Consider the following 18,128-nt stretch of genomic DNA (forward strand, 5'->3'; position numbering starts at 1 on the left):
TATACTTAACATGTTTAACTTTTGTTACTGCAGGACTTGATCTGCCCCAATGGAGGTGATGCTGTTAATATCCCGAGGACATTTTAAGGATGAAAAGTCTGGGCTGGGGGCCCGAGGGAGGAAACGGGGTGTAGTGATACAGTTAACAGGGGTCATTAAAGGAACACGGTCCAATTGACACAGGAATTTTGATGTTTCTGGCATTTTCAGTAGTGTTGTTTTAAAACAGGGTTTTGGAGGTTGCCTTTGAATGCACAGTGTCCAGTGTGAATGAACTGGATGGAAGAACACAGAACCCCAGAACTATTCAGGTTGGAAAAGACCTCTGAGACCATCGAATTCAACCTTTGACCGACCACCACCTTGTCTACACCAGGGCACGTCCGGTCATTCCCTGGACATCACCTTTAACTGGAATTCTGCGCGTTGTGATTTCACCACCGCACTTGTACTAATTTATTTTCCGGCATTTTCAGCGACGCCCCAACAGTTTCTTTTTTAAAAGGGGGGTTGGGAGGTTGCCTTTTAACGCATGTTGCACGCACTCTGCGAGGGAACACGGCTTTTAACCGGAATTGTGCGTGTTGTGGGGTGTCCCCGCCGGCCGCTCCCTCAGGAGGGTTTCCCGCCCATGGGCGCGCGCGCGCTCCCTCACGCCCGGGGGGCAGCGCTGCCCCCACAGACCGCTCTGCCCGGGCACCGCCGCAACCGCGGGAGGCCCCCGGGGGCACTCCCGGGGGACGTTCCCGGGGTGGGGGGGAGGCTTGGCCGGGGGTGCCGTTCCCCTCACCGAGGCGGGTCAGGCTGAAGGCTGAATGCTGAAGGGTGAGGGCTGAGGGTGATGACGCGCGCGGCGGTTCCGGCGCCGGGGCGGTGACCGAGGCGGCGGCGCGGGCGGAAGGAAAGGAAGGAAGCGGGGGAGGAGGGGCTGTCGCCGCCGCCGCCGCGCTCTGGTTGCCGGGAACGGGAGAGGGGCATAAGGGGCGTGGGCGCGCGGCCGGGCGGCGTGAGGGCAGAGCGGGAGCGCGCGCGGCGCCGGCGAGCGGGAGCGGCGTGAGCGGCGGCCGCAGGAAGTATCGCGAGAGTTGGCGCGGCGGCGGCGCCGGCGCTAGAGGTGACCGAGGCAGCAGCGGCCGCGGGCGCCTCCTACTCCTCCTCCTTCTTCTCCTCCTCCTCCTCCTTTTCCTTCCTCTCCGGCCATGGAGAAAGCGGTCGGCGCGGCGGTAGCGGCGGCGGTGACGGCGGAGGAGGGAGGCGGTGAGGGCGGCGGCGGCGAGGCCGGCAGCGCCACGGCGGGGCCCGGTCCCCCTGAGGGGCCGAGCGGCCCCGCCGCGCCCCCCTCGCCGTGCGGGCCCGGGGCGGCGGGGCTGGTGCGGGTGTGCGACCTCCTGCTGAAGAAGAAGGCGGCGCCGGGCAAGGCGAAGCGCGGCGGGCGGGCGGCCCGGCCGGCCAGCAGCAGCGAGAGCGGCGGCGGCGGCAGCGAGAGCAGCAACAACGGCAGCGACGACGACGACGAGGAGGAGGAGGAGGAAGACGAGGAGGAGGAGGAGGAGGAGGAAGAGGAGGTCTCCGAGGTACGGCGTGGGGGGAGGCCCCGGGGGTTTCCCGGATGATCCGGTTTCATAATTCCAGCCCGCTGCCGGCTCCTCCCGCCCGCGGCCCTGCGGCACCGCCGGGGAGAAGGGTCAGCACCTCGTGGCGCGGGCACGGCCCATCCCGCCCCCGGGCACCCCCGCCGCGGCAGCGGCCCCCGCTGCCCCCCGTGGTTTTCCCCGGGGGTTGGAGGCTCCCTGGGAGCGGTAGCCCGAGGCCACCTTCCAGCCTGGTGTGGCTTAATGCCGAAGGGAAAGGCCCGGGAGCTGCAGCAGGTGCTCTCTGCCGCCGTGCTGCGTGCCATGTGCCGTATCGCGATGGGTATGGGAGCCCGGAGAGCGAGGGCTGGGCGGTGGGAATGCTGCTGGCACGCTCGGGATGGGGCTCCGGGGATAGGCCGGAGCGCTGGGTGAGTGTCTGGGAAGGTGTGGGCGCTCCCAGCCGTGGGAATAGGTCGTCTTGGAGAGAGTGTGCAGGTGAAGGTGCAGCCAAGGCGAAGGCCGTCGGACAGCCCGGGGTGTCCCGCTGTCGTTCCAACGCCCCCTCCAAAGCTGCCAGCAGCCTCCATGTAAAGCAGAGCCAAGCCCAGGAAAGCATTAATAACTCGGGTTTGTCTAATGCTCGGTTTCTCAGGTAGGTATCTCCGGGAAAGGCCAGGCGAGGCTGGAAGGCCCTGATTTACATCCATGCTCACACACAGGTCTTTGCTGGGTGGTTTTAATTCTGTAACCCCTTCAGCTGGACCTGCACTTCTGCTTTTTTTTTTTTTCTTTGAGTAGTGTCCTCAAAAACGTCCACTTGAAGTTTGTTGGCTTTTCTTTGAACTCAGTTTCAGAAAGGTTTGACTTTCAAGTGGTACATCTGCATTTCAGTTAAAAATTGAGCAGGAAGGAAGAGTCTGATAGGTTCGAGGAAGGGCTGGGCCAAGATGCTGATAGGTTTTTCCCCGGTCAAGCAGCACTCTGCATTTTATCCCTGCTGAAGTTGATACAAGAAGCATTTTATCCACGTGCTCTGAGATAAATTGCACGCAACAGGCACGTCACAACAAGTTCTCACACCCGGCATTTTGTTTCTGTAGTGCTGAGTTTCAGGAAAGCGAACATCGTTGTGTAGGTAGAAGTTCTTGAGGTGTAAAACTTGTAGGATAACTGTTTTGGTGCCAAACTGTGGTGTCCAGCAGTCCTACAGATGCTTGGAGAGCTCTCTCTTGAGCAGAATCCTTTGAGTTTTGCTGTGGTGGTGTCTGGCCCTTGAGTGACTTTGATGTATCTGTTGGCAAGCCCTGAGATGAGTTGTGTGTGATGGAAACAGAATTTGTGTCGAGTGAGACTTACTGGCAAAATCACAGGTTTATTTAGTGGTCCGTGGCCATTCTTCCCACTGGCTTCTTATACTGGGAGCTCTCAGGTGGAATCACTTGTGCAGCGTGAGGAGAAGGGCGGAGACAGCCGAGGAGTGCAGGTAGTTGTTGAGGAATTCCCTGCATAAGGTGAGCCTTTGTCTTCGTGCTGTGCCTTACAGAGCCTTAGGGACCTACCTCGCATGCTTTGAGACCTGCAGAGAGATGAAAAAAAACAAATGATTAAATATCATGAGGCAGAATGCTTGGATCTATTTTTTTTTTTTTAACAGTATGACATGTGCTATAGACACTGATAGCTGGGAAGGCAGTTGGGGCATCTGGAAGTTTCCCTCATGGTTTCATCATACAGCAAGTGGAGGCTCTGCCAGACTGGGTGGTCTGGGATAAAATATTAAGCAGTGCTAAGCAAGCAAGTGGATAATACTGAGTTTATGAAGTTCAGGATTTGTGGCAAAATGTATGCCATGGGCGTCATTTGTAATCATTCTTTTTCTTGATCATGCAGGTTGCTTGCAAAAATCTGTTCTAGTCTTTCTCCCACTGACTTCAGGATAAAATGATGCAGCTTGTAGAACATGCACAGCTGAAGCCACTGGTTTTGGGAATGTGAACGTGGGGATGGCCTGATTAATGGAGCAGAGCATCCAGCTTCAAAGTTGTTCCCAGCAGCTCCTGGGGAGGAAATGTGTTTTGAGTGTTCTAAGCAAAAGGGAGGTTTCCTTGTTTGAAGCAACCTCATGGTTAGTTTTGGCTTTTAGAAACTTAAAAAAAAATCCTACAGTAGAAACAAAGGGGGTTTTAGTTGTTTGAGGGTTAAATTTTTTTTTTAATTTCAGATTTACTTAAGTTGTGCCCAGCTCTGTAGTTGGATTGTGGTCTTCTGACCACTGTCAGTCTGGAAGGCACATAGAATGAAAAACATGGCACATAGAATGAAAAAGAAATATAAGTTTCTGGTTTTGCTGTAAGTGGAAACTACTGTGGGAACACTGCAGGCGCTGGTGTTCCCTCCCAGCCATTCCCTTCATTATCTCTGTAAACTTAAGACAGTTTGTCTTAAGCTATTTTTTGCCCTTCCCATGCCTAATACATTAAGACTTCTCTAATCTCTGAGGCAAAGTGCTTCTAGATTTGACTGCTAGTGAGGCAGCTTCTAAAAATCAGGAGTACAGTAGCAACAAGTCCAAGGTTTTCTGAGGGGAAACCTGGCAGATCTGAAGTCACAGGAACCCCAGGAGTGGGAAGACATGGTTTGGCTCCCGTGTTGCTGAGCTGGTGGAACGGAATAAAGAGTTGTAATCGGATGTTTTCATCTCTGTGTCTGAACTCCGTCAGATGTCCGTGTGGAAGCACAGGCACTGGAGAGAGCTTTGGCAGAAGTTAAATGGAAATTTCAAGCCAGCAACTTAATGAGCTCCTATGACACTGTTCATGGCAACCTTCAAGGTGGATTTTTTTTTCCAAACTGCAGCAAATTACTGCAAAAAGCCAAGATCTTAGGTAGCGCGGTCTGGTGCTGTCTGCAAATGGCAAATTGCCTTTTCCCTGAACATGAGTTAGTAAAAAATGGCAGCTCTTCTCAGTACACAGAAAAAGGAATCTTAAAGTATGAGAGCAATGACAGTAGGAGTTACGTAGCAGGGGAGGTCAGCTTGCAGGTTCCTTGCAGGTGTTCTTATACATACTGATTTTGTTCCCTATTTGTCTTCAACAAAGGGTAAAAAGTATTAATAATTTCTGGTAGCAAGTTGCTACTTGAAAATCTGATGTCCAGAGTGCATTAGGGCTTCTCTTGAAGCCCTAATGTTCTTTCTGAACACAGAAAGGTTGGGTTGTATAATAAAAACTGTTCTCAAGCTGATTTCTAGTGTTTGAACTTAGAGGAGGTTTGCTGCTGGCATCAGGTTTATAATTGCTCTTTCCAATGTTTTATCCATCTTGAGGGTTTGTAAGTTCAGTTTTCTCCCCGAGTTTCATGATGATCCAAGGTGTAGGTCCATCTTGGATTTGTGTTTATGTCTGTACTCTCTTCCATTTTATTCTGTCACTGGATTCTTACATCACGTGCAAATTAGTTTCCCAGGACACAATCCTCCATTAACTACCTGAAAGTGCTGTCCTAGGCAAAGGGTGCTTTTTGAGATGCTTTGGCTGTTTCTTAAGCATTCTTGGTTTCACTTGAGCCTGCTGTAAATACAAGGTCAATTTTGTTTTTTCAGCTGCAATTGAATTAGTAATTGAACTGAGGTAGTAAGATGAAGGAAGTAGAACAGCAAAACACCACAGGTCCTCTAAAATGTCTTCATACAGAAGAAACTACTCTTGATTCTTTAGGTTCAGATTTAAGGTGTTAATCTGAATACTCGGGCTTCCTGGTGTGGTTTCAGGAGCGTTACTGGCACAGGGGTGTAATACTTACACTGGGAGAGGCTTGCAGAGCTTAAGTGTTCAAGTGAGCTCATTGGGAACACAGAATTTATGTTACGTATCTCTGGTTTTCTTAGCCCCAACTCTCTTAATTAGAGTCCTGGAATAAAGCCTTTGGATTCTGCAGGGCCAGTAAGTCTGGCTGGACCGCTGTGTTCGCTCTGCTGCCATTGCTTTGGTGTCCTTGGGTCTCAGGGAGGTGACTGAGCGTGCAGCTTGTTGGGCCCTGTCCTTGGGAGTGGGTGACATCCCGAGGTGCACTTCAGTCTCGGGCTCTGCCACGTTTATGCTGGAATTCTCTTTTTTTCTGTCTGTTTTGGCTGATTTTTTACCCATACCGCTTTGTTTCCTCCCTTCCAAAGACAAAATAATAGTGAAATCCCTCAGGATGGTTCTCAAAAATCCCTGAGGTATGAGGGCCGATCCCAGGGCTGTTAAAAAGTGAATGCCACTGACCCCAGGAAGTGTTAGGCAGAAATGTTTTATCGTCCCTTCCTTACTGTTCCTAGACTAGGCTCCAGGAAAATCAGTCTGAGTACACCTAGCACATAAGTTTTTTAAGAAGTCATAAATATTATGGGTTTTCTCTTGTCTGCTCTACTTAATTGAAGTAATTACTGAATATCTGGGTTGAAAAAAAAAAAGACCCTGTGTGAAGTGACCACTGCCGAAGGTGGAGTTCAGTATTGGTGGCACCATGTGAATTTGTTTACTTCCTTAGATATTTCTTCAGGAAATGTCCCTATAAACATAATTCCACTGTGCAGGCTGGAGCCAAACACCCCATATTTTAAGCCAGTAATTCAGCTCTTTAAAGAGAATAGGTTCTTTGAAAGAGATTTGGCTGAGAGAATTTCCTCATCTGTCAAGGTTGAAAGCAAACGGGATTATGTGTGTTTGGTTCTTCTCCCCTCTGTCTGTGTTTTAAAACCAAAACTGCTGGTGCTTATTTAGGATATAGCTGATTTGGCAGTTGGATTTGGGAATTGAAAAATCAATGCTGCAGGTCCAAGACAAGTAAGAAGCCTTTGTTTCTGGGGTTAAAGGGAACAAGTCCTTTTAACTTGGTGTCAAATAAAAATTGCCCAAACTTGATATTAGTGGTTTTAGGCCATCTGAACAGAATCTTTGCTGGGTTCTGCCTTGGTTTTTTTTCTGAAATGGTGTTCTCCTGATTTGGTGATGGGGTGGCTTTGTAGGTGACTAAACTGAAATGGCATCCTGAAGATGTGCTGTGTCTGTAGAGCTTCTACACCAATGTGGGGCTTTTTTTGTCACGTCCATAACCTTTGATCTGTTAAGAAAGAAAACTTCCTTAACAGAAGAAATCCCGGGGAAGGATTAATGCTGGCAAATGTTCTGGGCGAGGTCATTCAGCTCACACGTGTACTCAAGGGAAAAGTGAGGTTACCTTTGCCAGGGAATATCAATGTCTTGGTGTTTGTGTGGGAATTCTGGTGACCTCCATCCAGTCATTGTGCAGCGTCCACAGGAATTCTGGTAAAAAAAAATCCCTTCTTGACCAATGAAGGGCAGCATTTCCTCTCTGTTTTCAGCAGGCAGTGCTTTCTGTAAGTCAGTGCTTAGAGAGGTTATCTCAGTATTCCAGACGTTTGTCAGCCACATTGCCCCCCTGTGCCATCCTGAGCTCATGACTATCCAAAACCACGTGGAGGTGTTACTTAACTGTTGTGTCACCTCATTTTCACATGAGGTAATAGTTGTACACCAGGCTAAAAATCAGCCACGAAGCCAGGCATGCCTTTAATACATCTTTGTGTGTGCTTGCAGTGTTTTCTTTTAGGCTGCATGTTGTCATTAGGGTGATTTTGTTGGCATTGCCCAAAGCAGTTTTTGACAAATTCACATTACTGGTGTTTGATGTACAGCCGGTTTTCCTCTGCTGTCCTTCAAGCTGCATCCTCAAGCCTTAGGAGTATAATGGTGTATTCTAGGAAATGAGCTGAAATGAACCTTGATTTTATGTCTTCCCTGCCCCACCCCAGTAGTTTATGTGGTGTTAATCATCAAGAATGGATAACATGTCCAAATAGGCAGCTGCTCAGGTGCTAGAAAAATGTCGGAATATTAAGAAATATGATGAAATATTGCTATTTAGAATATCAGTTTGGGGTTTTGGCTTCCATTCTCCTCAAGTTCAAGTTGAAACAGTCAAAAAGTTAAGTGCTAGATTTTATTTTTTTTTTTTGAAGTAAAAATCGAAGGCATCCTGCACACAGTGATATGAGTTCTAACTGCTGCTAAGGGGGCTGCCCTGTGTTTGGGCTCAGGTTGGATTCCCCTTGTCCTTATGAGCAAGGAATGCTTGTTTCTAAGACTGCACATCTGTCCAGCTGTGCAGGAGCAGTCGTGGGGGTTGCAGCCCCAGCAGAAAGGGAGTGTGTGAAAGCTCTCTGGAGGGCAGGGAGTGATTCAGAGATAAGAGGAGGAAGGTCGTTTTTATCCTCCCGGCTTTACCTCCCAGTTCTTCCCACACACCAGAGCAGAACTTAACACTTTAGGAGAAGCTCCCTCCTGCATCTGTGTCTGGCAGGTGACTCACATGTTTTCCTGTCCTGGAGCTTTGCTGTTCCCAAACTTCAGATGTTTGTTGCCTTTCCTTCAGTCTTGTCCTGAAATGCTTTGCCAGCGGAATTTTCCTCTGGATGCTGCTCTGCAGGTGTGAGTTGTTCTCCTCCACAGAACGGGGAGCAGTGCTTTAATGAAGTTGAGCATTTCAAGTCATGATGTGACTTAGTGGTTTTTTTGTTTCCCGGAGTGCTCAGTGTTGTTCAGCCCCTGTGTCAGCGTGGGTACTAATCCCACTGAAGTTGGGGGAGTTGGGCTTGGAGGAAGGGGGAGGGAAAAAAAGAAAGGCATTCATTGCTCCTCCCAGCCCCTTGGGAAATGATCTCGTTTAAAAAAAAAACCCTCAGCAACAGAAAAACCACATTTCCAGTTGATCAGTTCCTGGATCCAGTTTGTCAGGCACAAGAGGTTGTGCTGACACAGCGAAGAGCCAAGGAACAGGCAGGGAGGAGGATGAGCACAGCCTCTTTCGGGGGTGATAATTCATTTAAAGGCCTGTCAGAGAAACACTTACATTGTCTCAGAGGGCTCCAGTTGGTAAGAATGGTACAGAGCAGGGACAATTTTTGTCTTCAAGGGCAAACCAGTCCTCTTGACACTTCCTCTGGATCTTCTGTTTGGAAGTGGCTGGCACAGATAAATCACACGGAATTCTTTTTTTGCATGTAGCTCAAAAACTTCAAGCTTCATGAGATAAAATCAGCACTGACTTTCTGTCTCTGGTATTTGTTCAAGTTCTTGAAAGCAGCATATTAAGAATAGGGAGAAAGGGAAGAACAAAGCAGGATTTTATTCCAATATTGCAGCATCTTGGTTTATGACCCTCTCTTTTGCGTTGCTTAGTGCGGTGCAGCAAAGGAGTCACTTTGAACACTGACTGAAAAAGTCACAAAGCACAGTTGTGACGATAACCATAAGACACAAAACAAGCTGGTTTAGAGGAAAAGAGCACTTTGAACATAGCAGTCTGCTCCATGGATGAACATATGCCTTCTGTCCATCTCCGCCACTAACAGAAGTGGAAGTTGGCATAACAGCACTCTGGTATTTTTGTGAAGCATCAGCTTGATCCAGGATCTCCTCAGGGATAAATATAGTGGCCAACTTTCTGTGCTGAACTTGGGCAGAGGGCTTTTCTGGAGCTTGTATGCAGGGGGAATGCCTACAGTTCTGTGTAAAATCACTCTGTAAATGCACTTGTGTCTTGGAGTTGAGGTGGGTTTTATAAACATTCCAGTCCCTGCGCCACAGTTGGGTTCTGCAGAGTTCCTTGGGATGCGGGATGGCACAGTGCGACGAGTTGTGTAACAGCTTCCTCTGTGCCCCCTTTAGCCGAGCGTTGTTGGAACAGCTGTGCCAAGTGTGGTGTTTGTTATGAAAGCTGATATGGATGCTAATTCCTCCCGTGCTTTGGAACACTTGTGTTGTGTCCCAGCACTGCTCGCTTCCCTCAGAGCGCGGCCAAGACCTCCGTTAGGCCTCGGGTGATTTTATTGTTGCTGCTTTGGGAGGAGTGTGTGAAGTAGTAACACCCAGTGACACACACTCAGCTCTTCCTTGAGTGAGAATTAGGCTTGAGGTAAGGTTACTAGTAAAACTCTTAATTTAAAATGTATATTTTACATTAGGAAAACCCTGCCCCAGAATGTTTTCAAGAAAGGCCCATGTCTTTGGTGGCGGCTTTCATTGTAATCCAGAGTTGGCTGCTACGGATTATGCAGCCTTTTGAAAACATTGGAATACTTGTCAATAGAAGTAACTGAAGCAATTGATTTGTAACAAAAGTATTGTGCACCCAGTCTAATTTTTCTTTACTTTTTGTGAACTTCCAAAGCATTTCTTAAGTTTTTGTCATACTGAAACAATTCTTTAGGCTCTGTGTGTGTGATGTAATTTAAATGTGGTGGAGGGGAAGAGGTCCTGCTGTGGGAAGGGGATGCACAAGTGTTGGGTTGACAGGGGACCTCAGCCTCACCTGTCGGGGCTCTGAGGGCTTTAGTTATGCCTTGGAGGACTCCTGGAGATTTTGGGTTTGGACTTTAGAAAGTCTTTAGGGTTAGTCTTGGGCTAAAAGCAGGCTCTTGCTGCAAGCACGTCTTGGACTGAGGGCAAACCTTTGTGGGGTAATTGTTGTATTACGTGGTAACCTGAAATAAACCAAACCTGTGATTTTATTTCTGAAGACCCAGTGCAGAAGAGATGGGGGAACAGGAGGTGTTGAACTCCAGTGTGCAGCTGGAAGTGTTTCCATCTGGCAGCTGGTGCCGCTGCACTGACAGGAAATGTCTGGAGCTGTGCTGTGGTCCCCAGGTAACCTCAGATGAAACCAGAAGCGGGCAACCATATTAAAAAAAATAAAGATCACAGTAGTATCTCTTTTTTTGTAATTCAGTTTATGTATTTTTCCTTCTTTAGCCTTATCTAACGGCTTGCTCTCTGTTAAAGTCCAGGCTTGATATTACTGTCAGTGAATTGAGTAGGGTTTCCAGCCATTTTGGTCCGTGAAGTTGAAGATGCCAACCAAGTAACTCTGATTATCGAGTGCTTTGTAAAAGAAGGAAACATAAAGTACATTGTTAGGATTCCTGCCTTTGGGATAGCATTCAAAATCTGGTATTAACCAAGTCTGAGTTCATTGCAAACAGCATATCTGAATGTAGAGCTGCTGAAACAACCACCTGGTTCACCGCCAGGAGAAGGAAGGCAGGGACATCCCGATCCAGCAGATCTTGGATTAGAATGTGAGGTGGAAATACTGGATATAACGTTCACTTAGCTGGAATTTATGCATAGAAGTAAATGATGGACAAGGCCACTCAAAGAGGAGGAGGAGGAGGCTTTGTTCTAAAAAGTGACTTTTTCTGGTTGAAGGGTTTTTTAACTCTTGGCAGGGAATGTGTCTGCACTTAAACTACTCAAGAGCTTGCACTCAAATTTCCACCTGCTAATGTGGAGATCTCTTGGATTGGTACCTGCCTTAGGATTTGAGAGGTGTTACTATGAATGTTTTTGAGCTGTACATGGTGCTTACATTATACATGGCTTTTCTGTCACCAATATTTCACATGTGGAATGGGAAAGGAATATTCATTTGTTTGAAAAAGGATTTTCCCTGTCCCAAGTTGGCTTTTCTGAACATGTTTCCAGTCTTACTTGTGTTTATCCCAAGCCCAGAATTCTTTAGTGCATTCAGAGTCCTTGGACTAAAGACTTGAGTGTTGTATTACCCAGTGAAAACATGGATTACTTAAAGGAAGATCTCTTACAGAAAGCTCCCCTTAGACAAAAATTTGAGGCAGTAATCTTACACTTCTGGAAATGCTTATATAATTTTGTCTCACTTTTTCACCTTTGTGTCAGGTACATTTGGATTTGCATTGGGCAGTTCCTCTGTGCAGCAAAATCATAGGGACTCCTTGAAGAGGAGAGAAAAGCCACTGGACAAATAGGAACCACAGGAATGTATCTTCACACTATGGCTTTTTCATGATGTTCTAGTCCAGTTCATCTTCAGGGCAGTGCAAGGGATGAGTAAAGATATTTTCTTTCCTCCTTTTTCCGTACTTTGATTTTCCTTGGGGAAGTGAAATGTGAAAGAGTAGGGCTGACGTAAGCACTGACTGGGATGGAAGGCTCTGGCTGATGAGCAGGGCCTGTCTCTCTCTGGGCCAGGGTGCTGCTTGCCTGCTGGGCTATAAAACTGCTCAGGTGTCAGCTCCGTTTAGGCAGAGATAAGCACTTATTTCAGCAGTGGTTTTGCATTGTGCATCCAGCCTCTGTTTGGAGAGGATGGGGTAAGAATAAGAGGCTGCTGATAGAACTGAAGGTGATTAGCTTATGACTCTTGACTGGCATGTTGCCATCTCACTCCAGACAGAGCTTGCTTTTGACATTCCTTGTCTTCCAGTTCCTGGGAAAAGTGCTATAAACTGAATGCTTTTGGTTTGAGCTTGTATAGTCTGTTGGTAAATCCCTATATTTCCCTTAACTTCCTGGCACGATGGTGCTGGCTCTTAATAGAGTTGTGGAATGGGTCACCTGTTTTACTGACCCTTGAATGAGAAATCTTCTGTGAAATGGTAACGCAGTTTGGCTGCTGAAATTCCCAGTTCCCCAGCTACTACTGGAAGGACATGACACCTATTTGGGAAGGCATCTCTGGACATGGTCAAGTCCTCACCTTCCCCAGTCCCACCACAACCAGATAGTTCATGTCAACTCTAAGCCGTAGTGCTTTGTCAGGAGAGAACAGATCTGAGGGAGGGTTTATGAAGGGAACTGGGCAGGTTGTTCCATCAGACAGGTCACAACCATACAAGAGTCTTGTAAATAGTCAGTCTCAACCTTTGTAGTGCTTTGCAGTCTTTCAAAGGGACATAAAAAACCCAGGATGTGTTAATCATGGCACTTTCAAAGGTAGTTAAGTCAGACACATTTCAAAGATCCTGCTTTCCCTGGAGCTGTGGAAAACCTAGATAGAATTTCATCCTCTCCAGCTTTGTCTCCTTCCTGAAACGAGTAACACCAAATGGACAGAAAACACTGAATGTGTCAGAAGGGTCTGGAATGCCTTGCTGCTGCCCTAGGCCAAGGGAAGAATAGGCTGGAGAGAAATGAAAGATCTGTCTTGGCAGAGAAGTGTGTTTTTGAGTGGGAAGTCATCTCGGATGGTCAGAGGAGTTGCTACATGGTTGTTAGAGAAGGAAAAATATGTGGATTTGTTATCGGAGTTTCCTTGTCTGTGGGAGGTAACGGAGCTGAAGCAAGGGTGGTGTGATAGTGGGAATGGGCAGCAGGGATCATCTCGTGACTGGAGAACTCACGTGAAAGCTCCGCTGCAGCTTCTGGCAGGGAACTCGGAAAGGCCCAGAAAGAGACACCAAGTTATAAGGATAAGGGAATAAAAAGAAAACAGAATAAAAGTATGTGTCGAAGGGTTAAAGCCCATCAGCCCTGCATGCCCCCACCCCAGTAATGAAAATAAAGGGAGAAAGTAGGTTCCTTTTATTTGGAATTCGCCGAAGCGCCTGCCTGAAGGATGTTGGAAATTCAGTCAGGCTGACAACTGTGGAGCTGCAATGGCTGCGAGAAGTGAAGGAAAAGAAACCAATATTCAGTCTGAAAACAGAAAAAGCAGATGAAGGTCGTGACTTCAGACTTGAACTGACTGGTTTTTATATAGTCACTAAGCACTGAGGATCTAGAGGAGGGAGTTGGGTGAACCTCTCTGGAGAGAGGAGCTGGAACAGTAGGTTTAAAACTCTTTTTGGTTTGTATTGACGTAGAACTAAGTGACCTTGCAAATTGCTCAAGTGGTGACTGATGCAAACTTCTACAAAGCAGAGGTCACACTTTGGGGTATCACATGATTTTTCTATTTCAGAAAAAAAAGATGATCCGAGAAGTAGCAGAGAAGAACATTTGTAGTGTCTTGGTGGTTATAGTGATATGATGGAGTGCTGAAAGCTCTAGGCTGTAGTTCCTAATGAAGGCTGTTAAATCCTAGTGCAGTTATCTGGAGCAGTGAGTACCCTTAGGGGGGGTGTGTTTGGGGAAACATTCAGTTCTGACTTAGTTGCAGAGGGTTTTGAAAAACTGTTTTTATTCTAGGAGCAGATAGGAAGAACTGGGCTCGGTCCAGCAAAATGAGCGTGGGTGGGAGTATCATCACTCTAAAAAGGGAAGAATTGGGCCCAGCACAAGTTTGAAGCAGCCTTTGAAAAATATCTGGATATTCCTTGCACCATCAAGTGTTTTATTGCATATAAACAACTGTTCCCATATCTTATCATGGGTTTTTATTTTATGTTAGAAGAGGAAATTTGGTCATTTGAACGTTTTAATGATGGAAATTTCCCCTTTAGGGATTAATAATTTCAAGGGTATTTCTAATCCATGTGAAATGTCAGTCTTCTCTTTGCAAGTGTTTCCTGCTTGGGGTTTTTATTGTGATAGGTACCGAAGTTCTCGAGGTATTCCATATGACAGTGGTGGGAAGTTTGCCTCCTTGCACTCTACACTTAGCAGATAAACAGAATGTCCCAAAATTGGGGCTGGAAACCCACCCTGCTTTTTGGTCTTAACTGTCTCGGGAACTTTTGGATTCTCTGCAGACTGCCTGCCTACTGCTGAAAAGGGAAATACTTGGAAAAGCCATGTTGGAGGGGATAACTGAGTGATAATTTGTCCTATATTGAAGGGCTATTTTTAACTCTTTGCATTTTCCATCTCAAAATAATTTGGTTTTTTAGTAATTAATGCACCTCATGATTTTGCTGAATAAGGTGTTACCAGCTGTGTGGGACAGGGTTTAAACATCCCAACCTTGCCACTGTGCTCTGTGGCTCTGAAAGCACACAAAAAAGTGTGTTTATATGCTTTGGGACAGTTGGTGACCAGTACTGCTCGATCAGCTGGAAATAGATAACAATGTGCTTTTGTGATATAAGAGTGGGAATTGTCTGATCAATTGTTCAATGCTCACATTTCTGGGTGCCAGAATCTGTCTCGGATCAATGGTTGAAATGCTTGTGCTTCAGGGTGACGTGATGCCAGTTCAGAATTCCTGGTGGCCTGTGTGGTACTGGAAGACGGAATGAAGAATCTGCTTAAAAACTGTCTGAGCTCTTGAGCACTTACAACTCTGCTCAGTGTGAACAACTGTGTTCCTGTGGAGGTTTTTATTCTCCCTTTGGACAAATACTTTTATTTTAGTTACCAGTGCTGTTTGGGTAGTTCAGAGTAAACCAACCTTGATTTGTACCCGTCCCTGACTTTGCCTCTCCCAGAACACTCTCAGGATTCCCTCTGGTCTAACACATTTCAGTGTAGCTTGAAATAGGACTTCCTTCCCTCTCTTCTTAAGGCTAAGATTGTCTCCTCAAGCTGCGCTTCAGATGTTGCCTCTCCCACCTTCTGTGTGGGGAACAGAAGGGGTTTGTGTGTTTTAGGCTCACAGGCTGTAAGGGACGTGATGGATGGGGCAGCTCAGACAGCTGTGGGGGTTTGAGGTACCTCTTGGTCAGGAGAAAAGGCTGATTTTTAGTAGTTCATGGTAATAAATGAGGGCACAGACTGCATTGTGCCCTTCAGAGTAAAGCTGAGATGCTTCAGAAAGATAAGGTGTTTTATCTTTTCTGATCAAACACCTCAAGTAATTCCTAGAGCTTGACTTGAAAGTGAGGAAGAAATGGGTTTGTGTTTACCTGTGCAGAACTTGAAGATGTATTCCTGGCCTGTGTGTAAAACCCAGAAACACACAATAGATATATGACAGAACTTAATCATAGACATCAAAATATGTTTTGGTTTTTCCCCTAGAAAGTTCTTTTTTTTTTTTTTTTTTTTTATTTCTTTTTTTTTCAGGAACAGAATGGAAGCCTGCATTAAAGGCTTTACTTTGCACCATGAGATCTTCAGTAAAACACAGAGTTGGGGATGGGCTTTTTTTGGAATTTGGTGTTCCATACTGTAAATATTTTTGAAGCACAAAGGGAAGTATGAGGTGTCATTTGGCAAACAAATGCTTCTCTGTAAGGCAGGACCAGAGAGCTGCGGATTAAGGTGGGCCGGGAGAGGGGAGGAGGTGAGGGAACAACAGGGGCACAAAGGGGATTGGGGCATGGGGGTTTTGAGTGTGAAATTTGGAGTGTTTTGTTTGCTACCCTCAAACGAACGTGGAGGGTGATGTGCCCTCATGGCTTGTTCCTCTTCCTCCTGAAAGTCTTGCAAAGTTGTTTTGTGGAGCTGAAGGAGCCCATGCCATCAGTTGACCCTGTGTGGAGCAGACAGCTGCTTTTGTTCCTGTGTTAGGCTGTCTTTCCATTTGAAAATGTTTTCAGTGGTGTCCTGTGAGGTTCTCGATCTCAGCGCTAACTTGTGTGTTTTATGCTTTTTTTCAGTGTGATATAAGGTATCTCTTAATTCTTTCTGAGGCTCAGAAGACTGAATAACTAGTCTTTTGAGACATGAGTGTTATGTGGGAGGTGGTGGCTGGTTTTTCTCTTTTCTTTTTTATATATATACAAAGAAATCCTTCAAGCTGGCAGGGACAGCTTTGTGCTTGGGCTAACGTTGGTGTGTAATTGCTGGGTTGTGTGTACACAGGAGCCTTTGCAAGGGGCTGCTGGGGATGTTAGAAATGCTGCCCTAAAAGCGGGACTCCGGAGGAATCACAAAATATTATCCTGGGATTTCCTTGAGTTAATTCTAGTAAACAGTGTAAAATTTGGGATGTTCCCTAAAGTGGAAAAATAGTATGGGCAGCCTGAGCAGGTATTGAATTTCTATAATATGAGGTACTTTGTGATGGGTGAGTAGGATGTAATTCCCATTTTAGGTGATTAAATAACATTATTTTTTTAACAGAAGAACATATCTACGCCTAAAATTTAGACTGATAACTAGAATTTCTGTTTAGGATGTTATTAGCCAATCTAGTCAGCTTTCTAGGAATTGGGTAAGAATATTCTTGTTGTTTGAGGAGTGTTTGTTGGAATTAGAGTGTTTTTTGGGAAAAGATGATGTTGATTAAACTAAGTGATTGCTGTGAGCAATTCTTCAAGTCAGAATGTGAATTTAATTCCTTTGGCCATTAGACCCCTTTGTGCTCTGCTAAAATGAGATCACAAGAGAGGAGACTTTTGTGGGGTTGACAAGTTTGGGGTTTTTTTTATGCTGCATGTTTTGAACTGGAAAATGAATTGTTTTTGACAGCCACACATCTGACTGCTCAGTGATTTTGACCTACTGTGTGCAGAATGGCTATCACTGTCTCCTATGTTGATGGAACATATAAAATTTCATTTTTTTGGTCCAGTTGATGTTTTGGGTGAAGCAGTGTCGCTAAGAAGTGGATGCCCGTCTTGGTGGATAGATGACGGTCCTCAAAGCTACACTGTGGAGATGGGGTCAGTACCTTTGATATTGGTGTCACAGCCTATTTCTGGAATTCCTGCCACCCTGGAGCAGCAGAGGAGGAAAGGATGGGGCGGTTGGAAGCGCAGCAGTTGATGGAGCAGCATTTAAAAGCAGGTTAGTTAGATTAGGTTTTGCTGTAATGGGAAGCCGGGTCACAGCACAGAAACCAATGTGCCACGGCACGGATCTGCCTCATCCGAGGGCTGGGCTTTCTGCGAGTTGGCGGCGGGGAAGGAGGTGAGACGATCCGTGAGAGAGGTGAAAAGGCGGCGGTTCCGTTCGGGTTTCCCCGTCTGTCGGTGCCTTCCCCCGTGCCCGCGGCGGAGGGGCGCGGGGCGGGCGTTGTGGAGCGGCGCGGGGCCCCCCCCGCGCGCGGGTGGTACGCGCCGGGCGCGCACGGGGTGGAACGGTCCATTTCCTGTTCCCGTGCCGCCGGCGGGGGGGGCCCGGCCGTGAGGGAGGGGGCGGCGGGGCATGGCGGCGGCGCGCTGAGGCGGGGCGGCCGCGATGGAGGCGTACGTGCTGGAGGACATCCTGGAGGTACGGCCGGGCCACGAACAAAGGGGCCGGGGGTGGCGTGGGGCGCCCGGGGCCGCCCCCCGGCCGTTGGGGCTGCGGCGCTCGCTGGGGCCCGGGCGGGAGCGCGGCCGAACGGGGCCGGGAGGGCTCCGGGGCGCGCACCCCCGGCGGTGACATTGTGGGCACGGTACCGGGGATTTCAGCCACTGCCTGCCGTAACTCGCGCTTTTTAATCCTCATTTGAGCCAGTGTTTCATTTTCATGGATTCACAGGATCAGGGAATGGTTCGGGTGGGAAGGGACCTTCCAGGTCAGCTGGTTCCAGCTCCCTGCCATGAGCAGGGACACCTTCCACTATCTCAGGTTGCTCCAAGCCCTGTCCAACCTGGCCTTGGACACTTCCAGGGATGGGGCAGCCACAGCTTCTCTGGGCAACCTGTGCCAGGGCCTCCCCACCCTCACAGGGAAGGATTTCCTTCCTAATATTCAATCTAAGCCTCCTCTCTTTCAATTTGAAGCTGTTTCCCCTTGTCCTGTCACTTCAGGCCCTTTTAAGTTTCCTTCAGGGACTGCAAGGCCGCAGTTATGTCACCCTGAAACCTTTTTCTTCTCCAGGCTGAACAATCTCAATTCTCTCAGCCTTTTCTCACAGTAGAGCTGCTCAATTCCTCTGATCATCTTGGTGGCCTTCTCTGGACTCACTCCAACAGGTCCA

The 18,128-nt window shown here is 47.4% G+C and overlaps 1 protein-coding gene across 8 annotated transcripts in view; it reads left to right on the top strand.

Moving 5' to 3' along the window:
- The first annotated feature begins 424 nt into the window (after positions 1-424).
- Positions 425-18,128, top strand: part of ANKRD17 (ankyrin repeat domain 17) — a 70,931-nt gene continuing 53,227 nt past the window's right edge. For 2 of the 8 annotated variants that reach the window (XM_051794494.1, XM_051794495.1), the window contains exon 1: positions 425-1,574. In XM_051794494.1, coding sequence (XP_051650454.1) covers positions 1,200-1,574 — 375 coding nt within the window. In that variant the 5' untranslated portion in view covers positions 425-1,199. Of the gene's footprint in view, positions 1,575-17,335; positions 17,435-18,128 lie in introns of those variants that run through there. The other 6 variants (XM_051794500.1, XM_051794501.1, XM_051794496.1 and 3 more) reach the window with 4 other exon arrangements.

Source organism: Manacus candei, unplaced genomic scaffold (assembly GCF_025592945.1).
Source record: "Manacus candei isolate 608988 ecotype Guabito, Panama unplaced genomic scaffold, ASM2559294v1 h1tg000039l, whole genome shotgun sequence".
Taxonomy (NCBI): Eukaryota; Metazoa; Chordata; class Aves; order Passeriformes; family Pipridae; genus Manacus; species Manacus candei.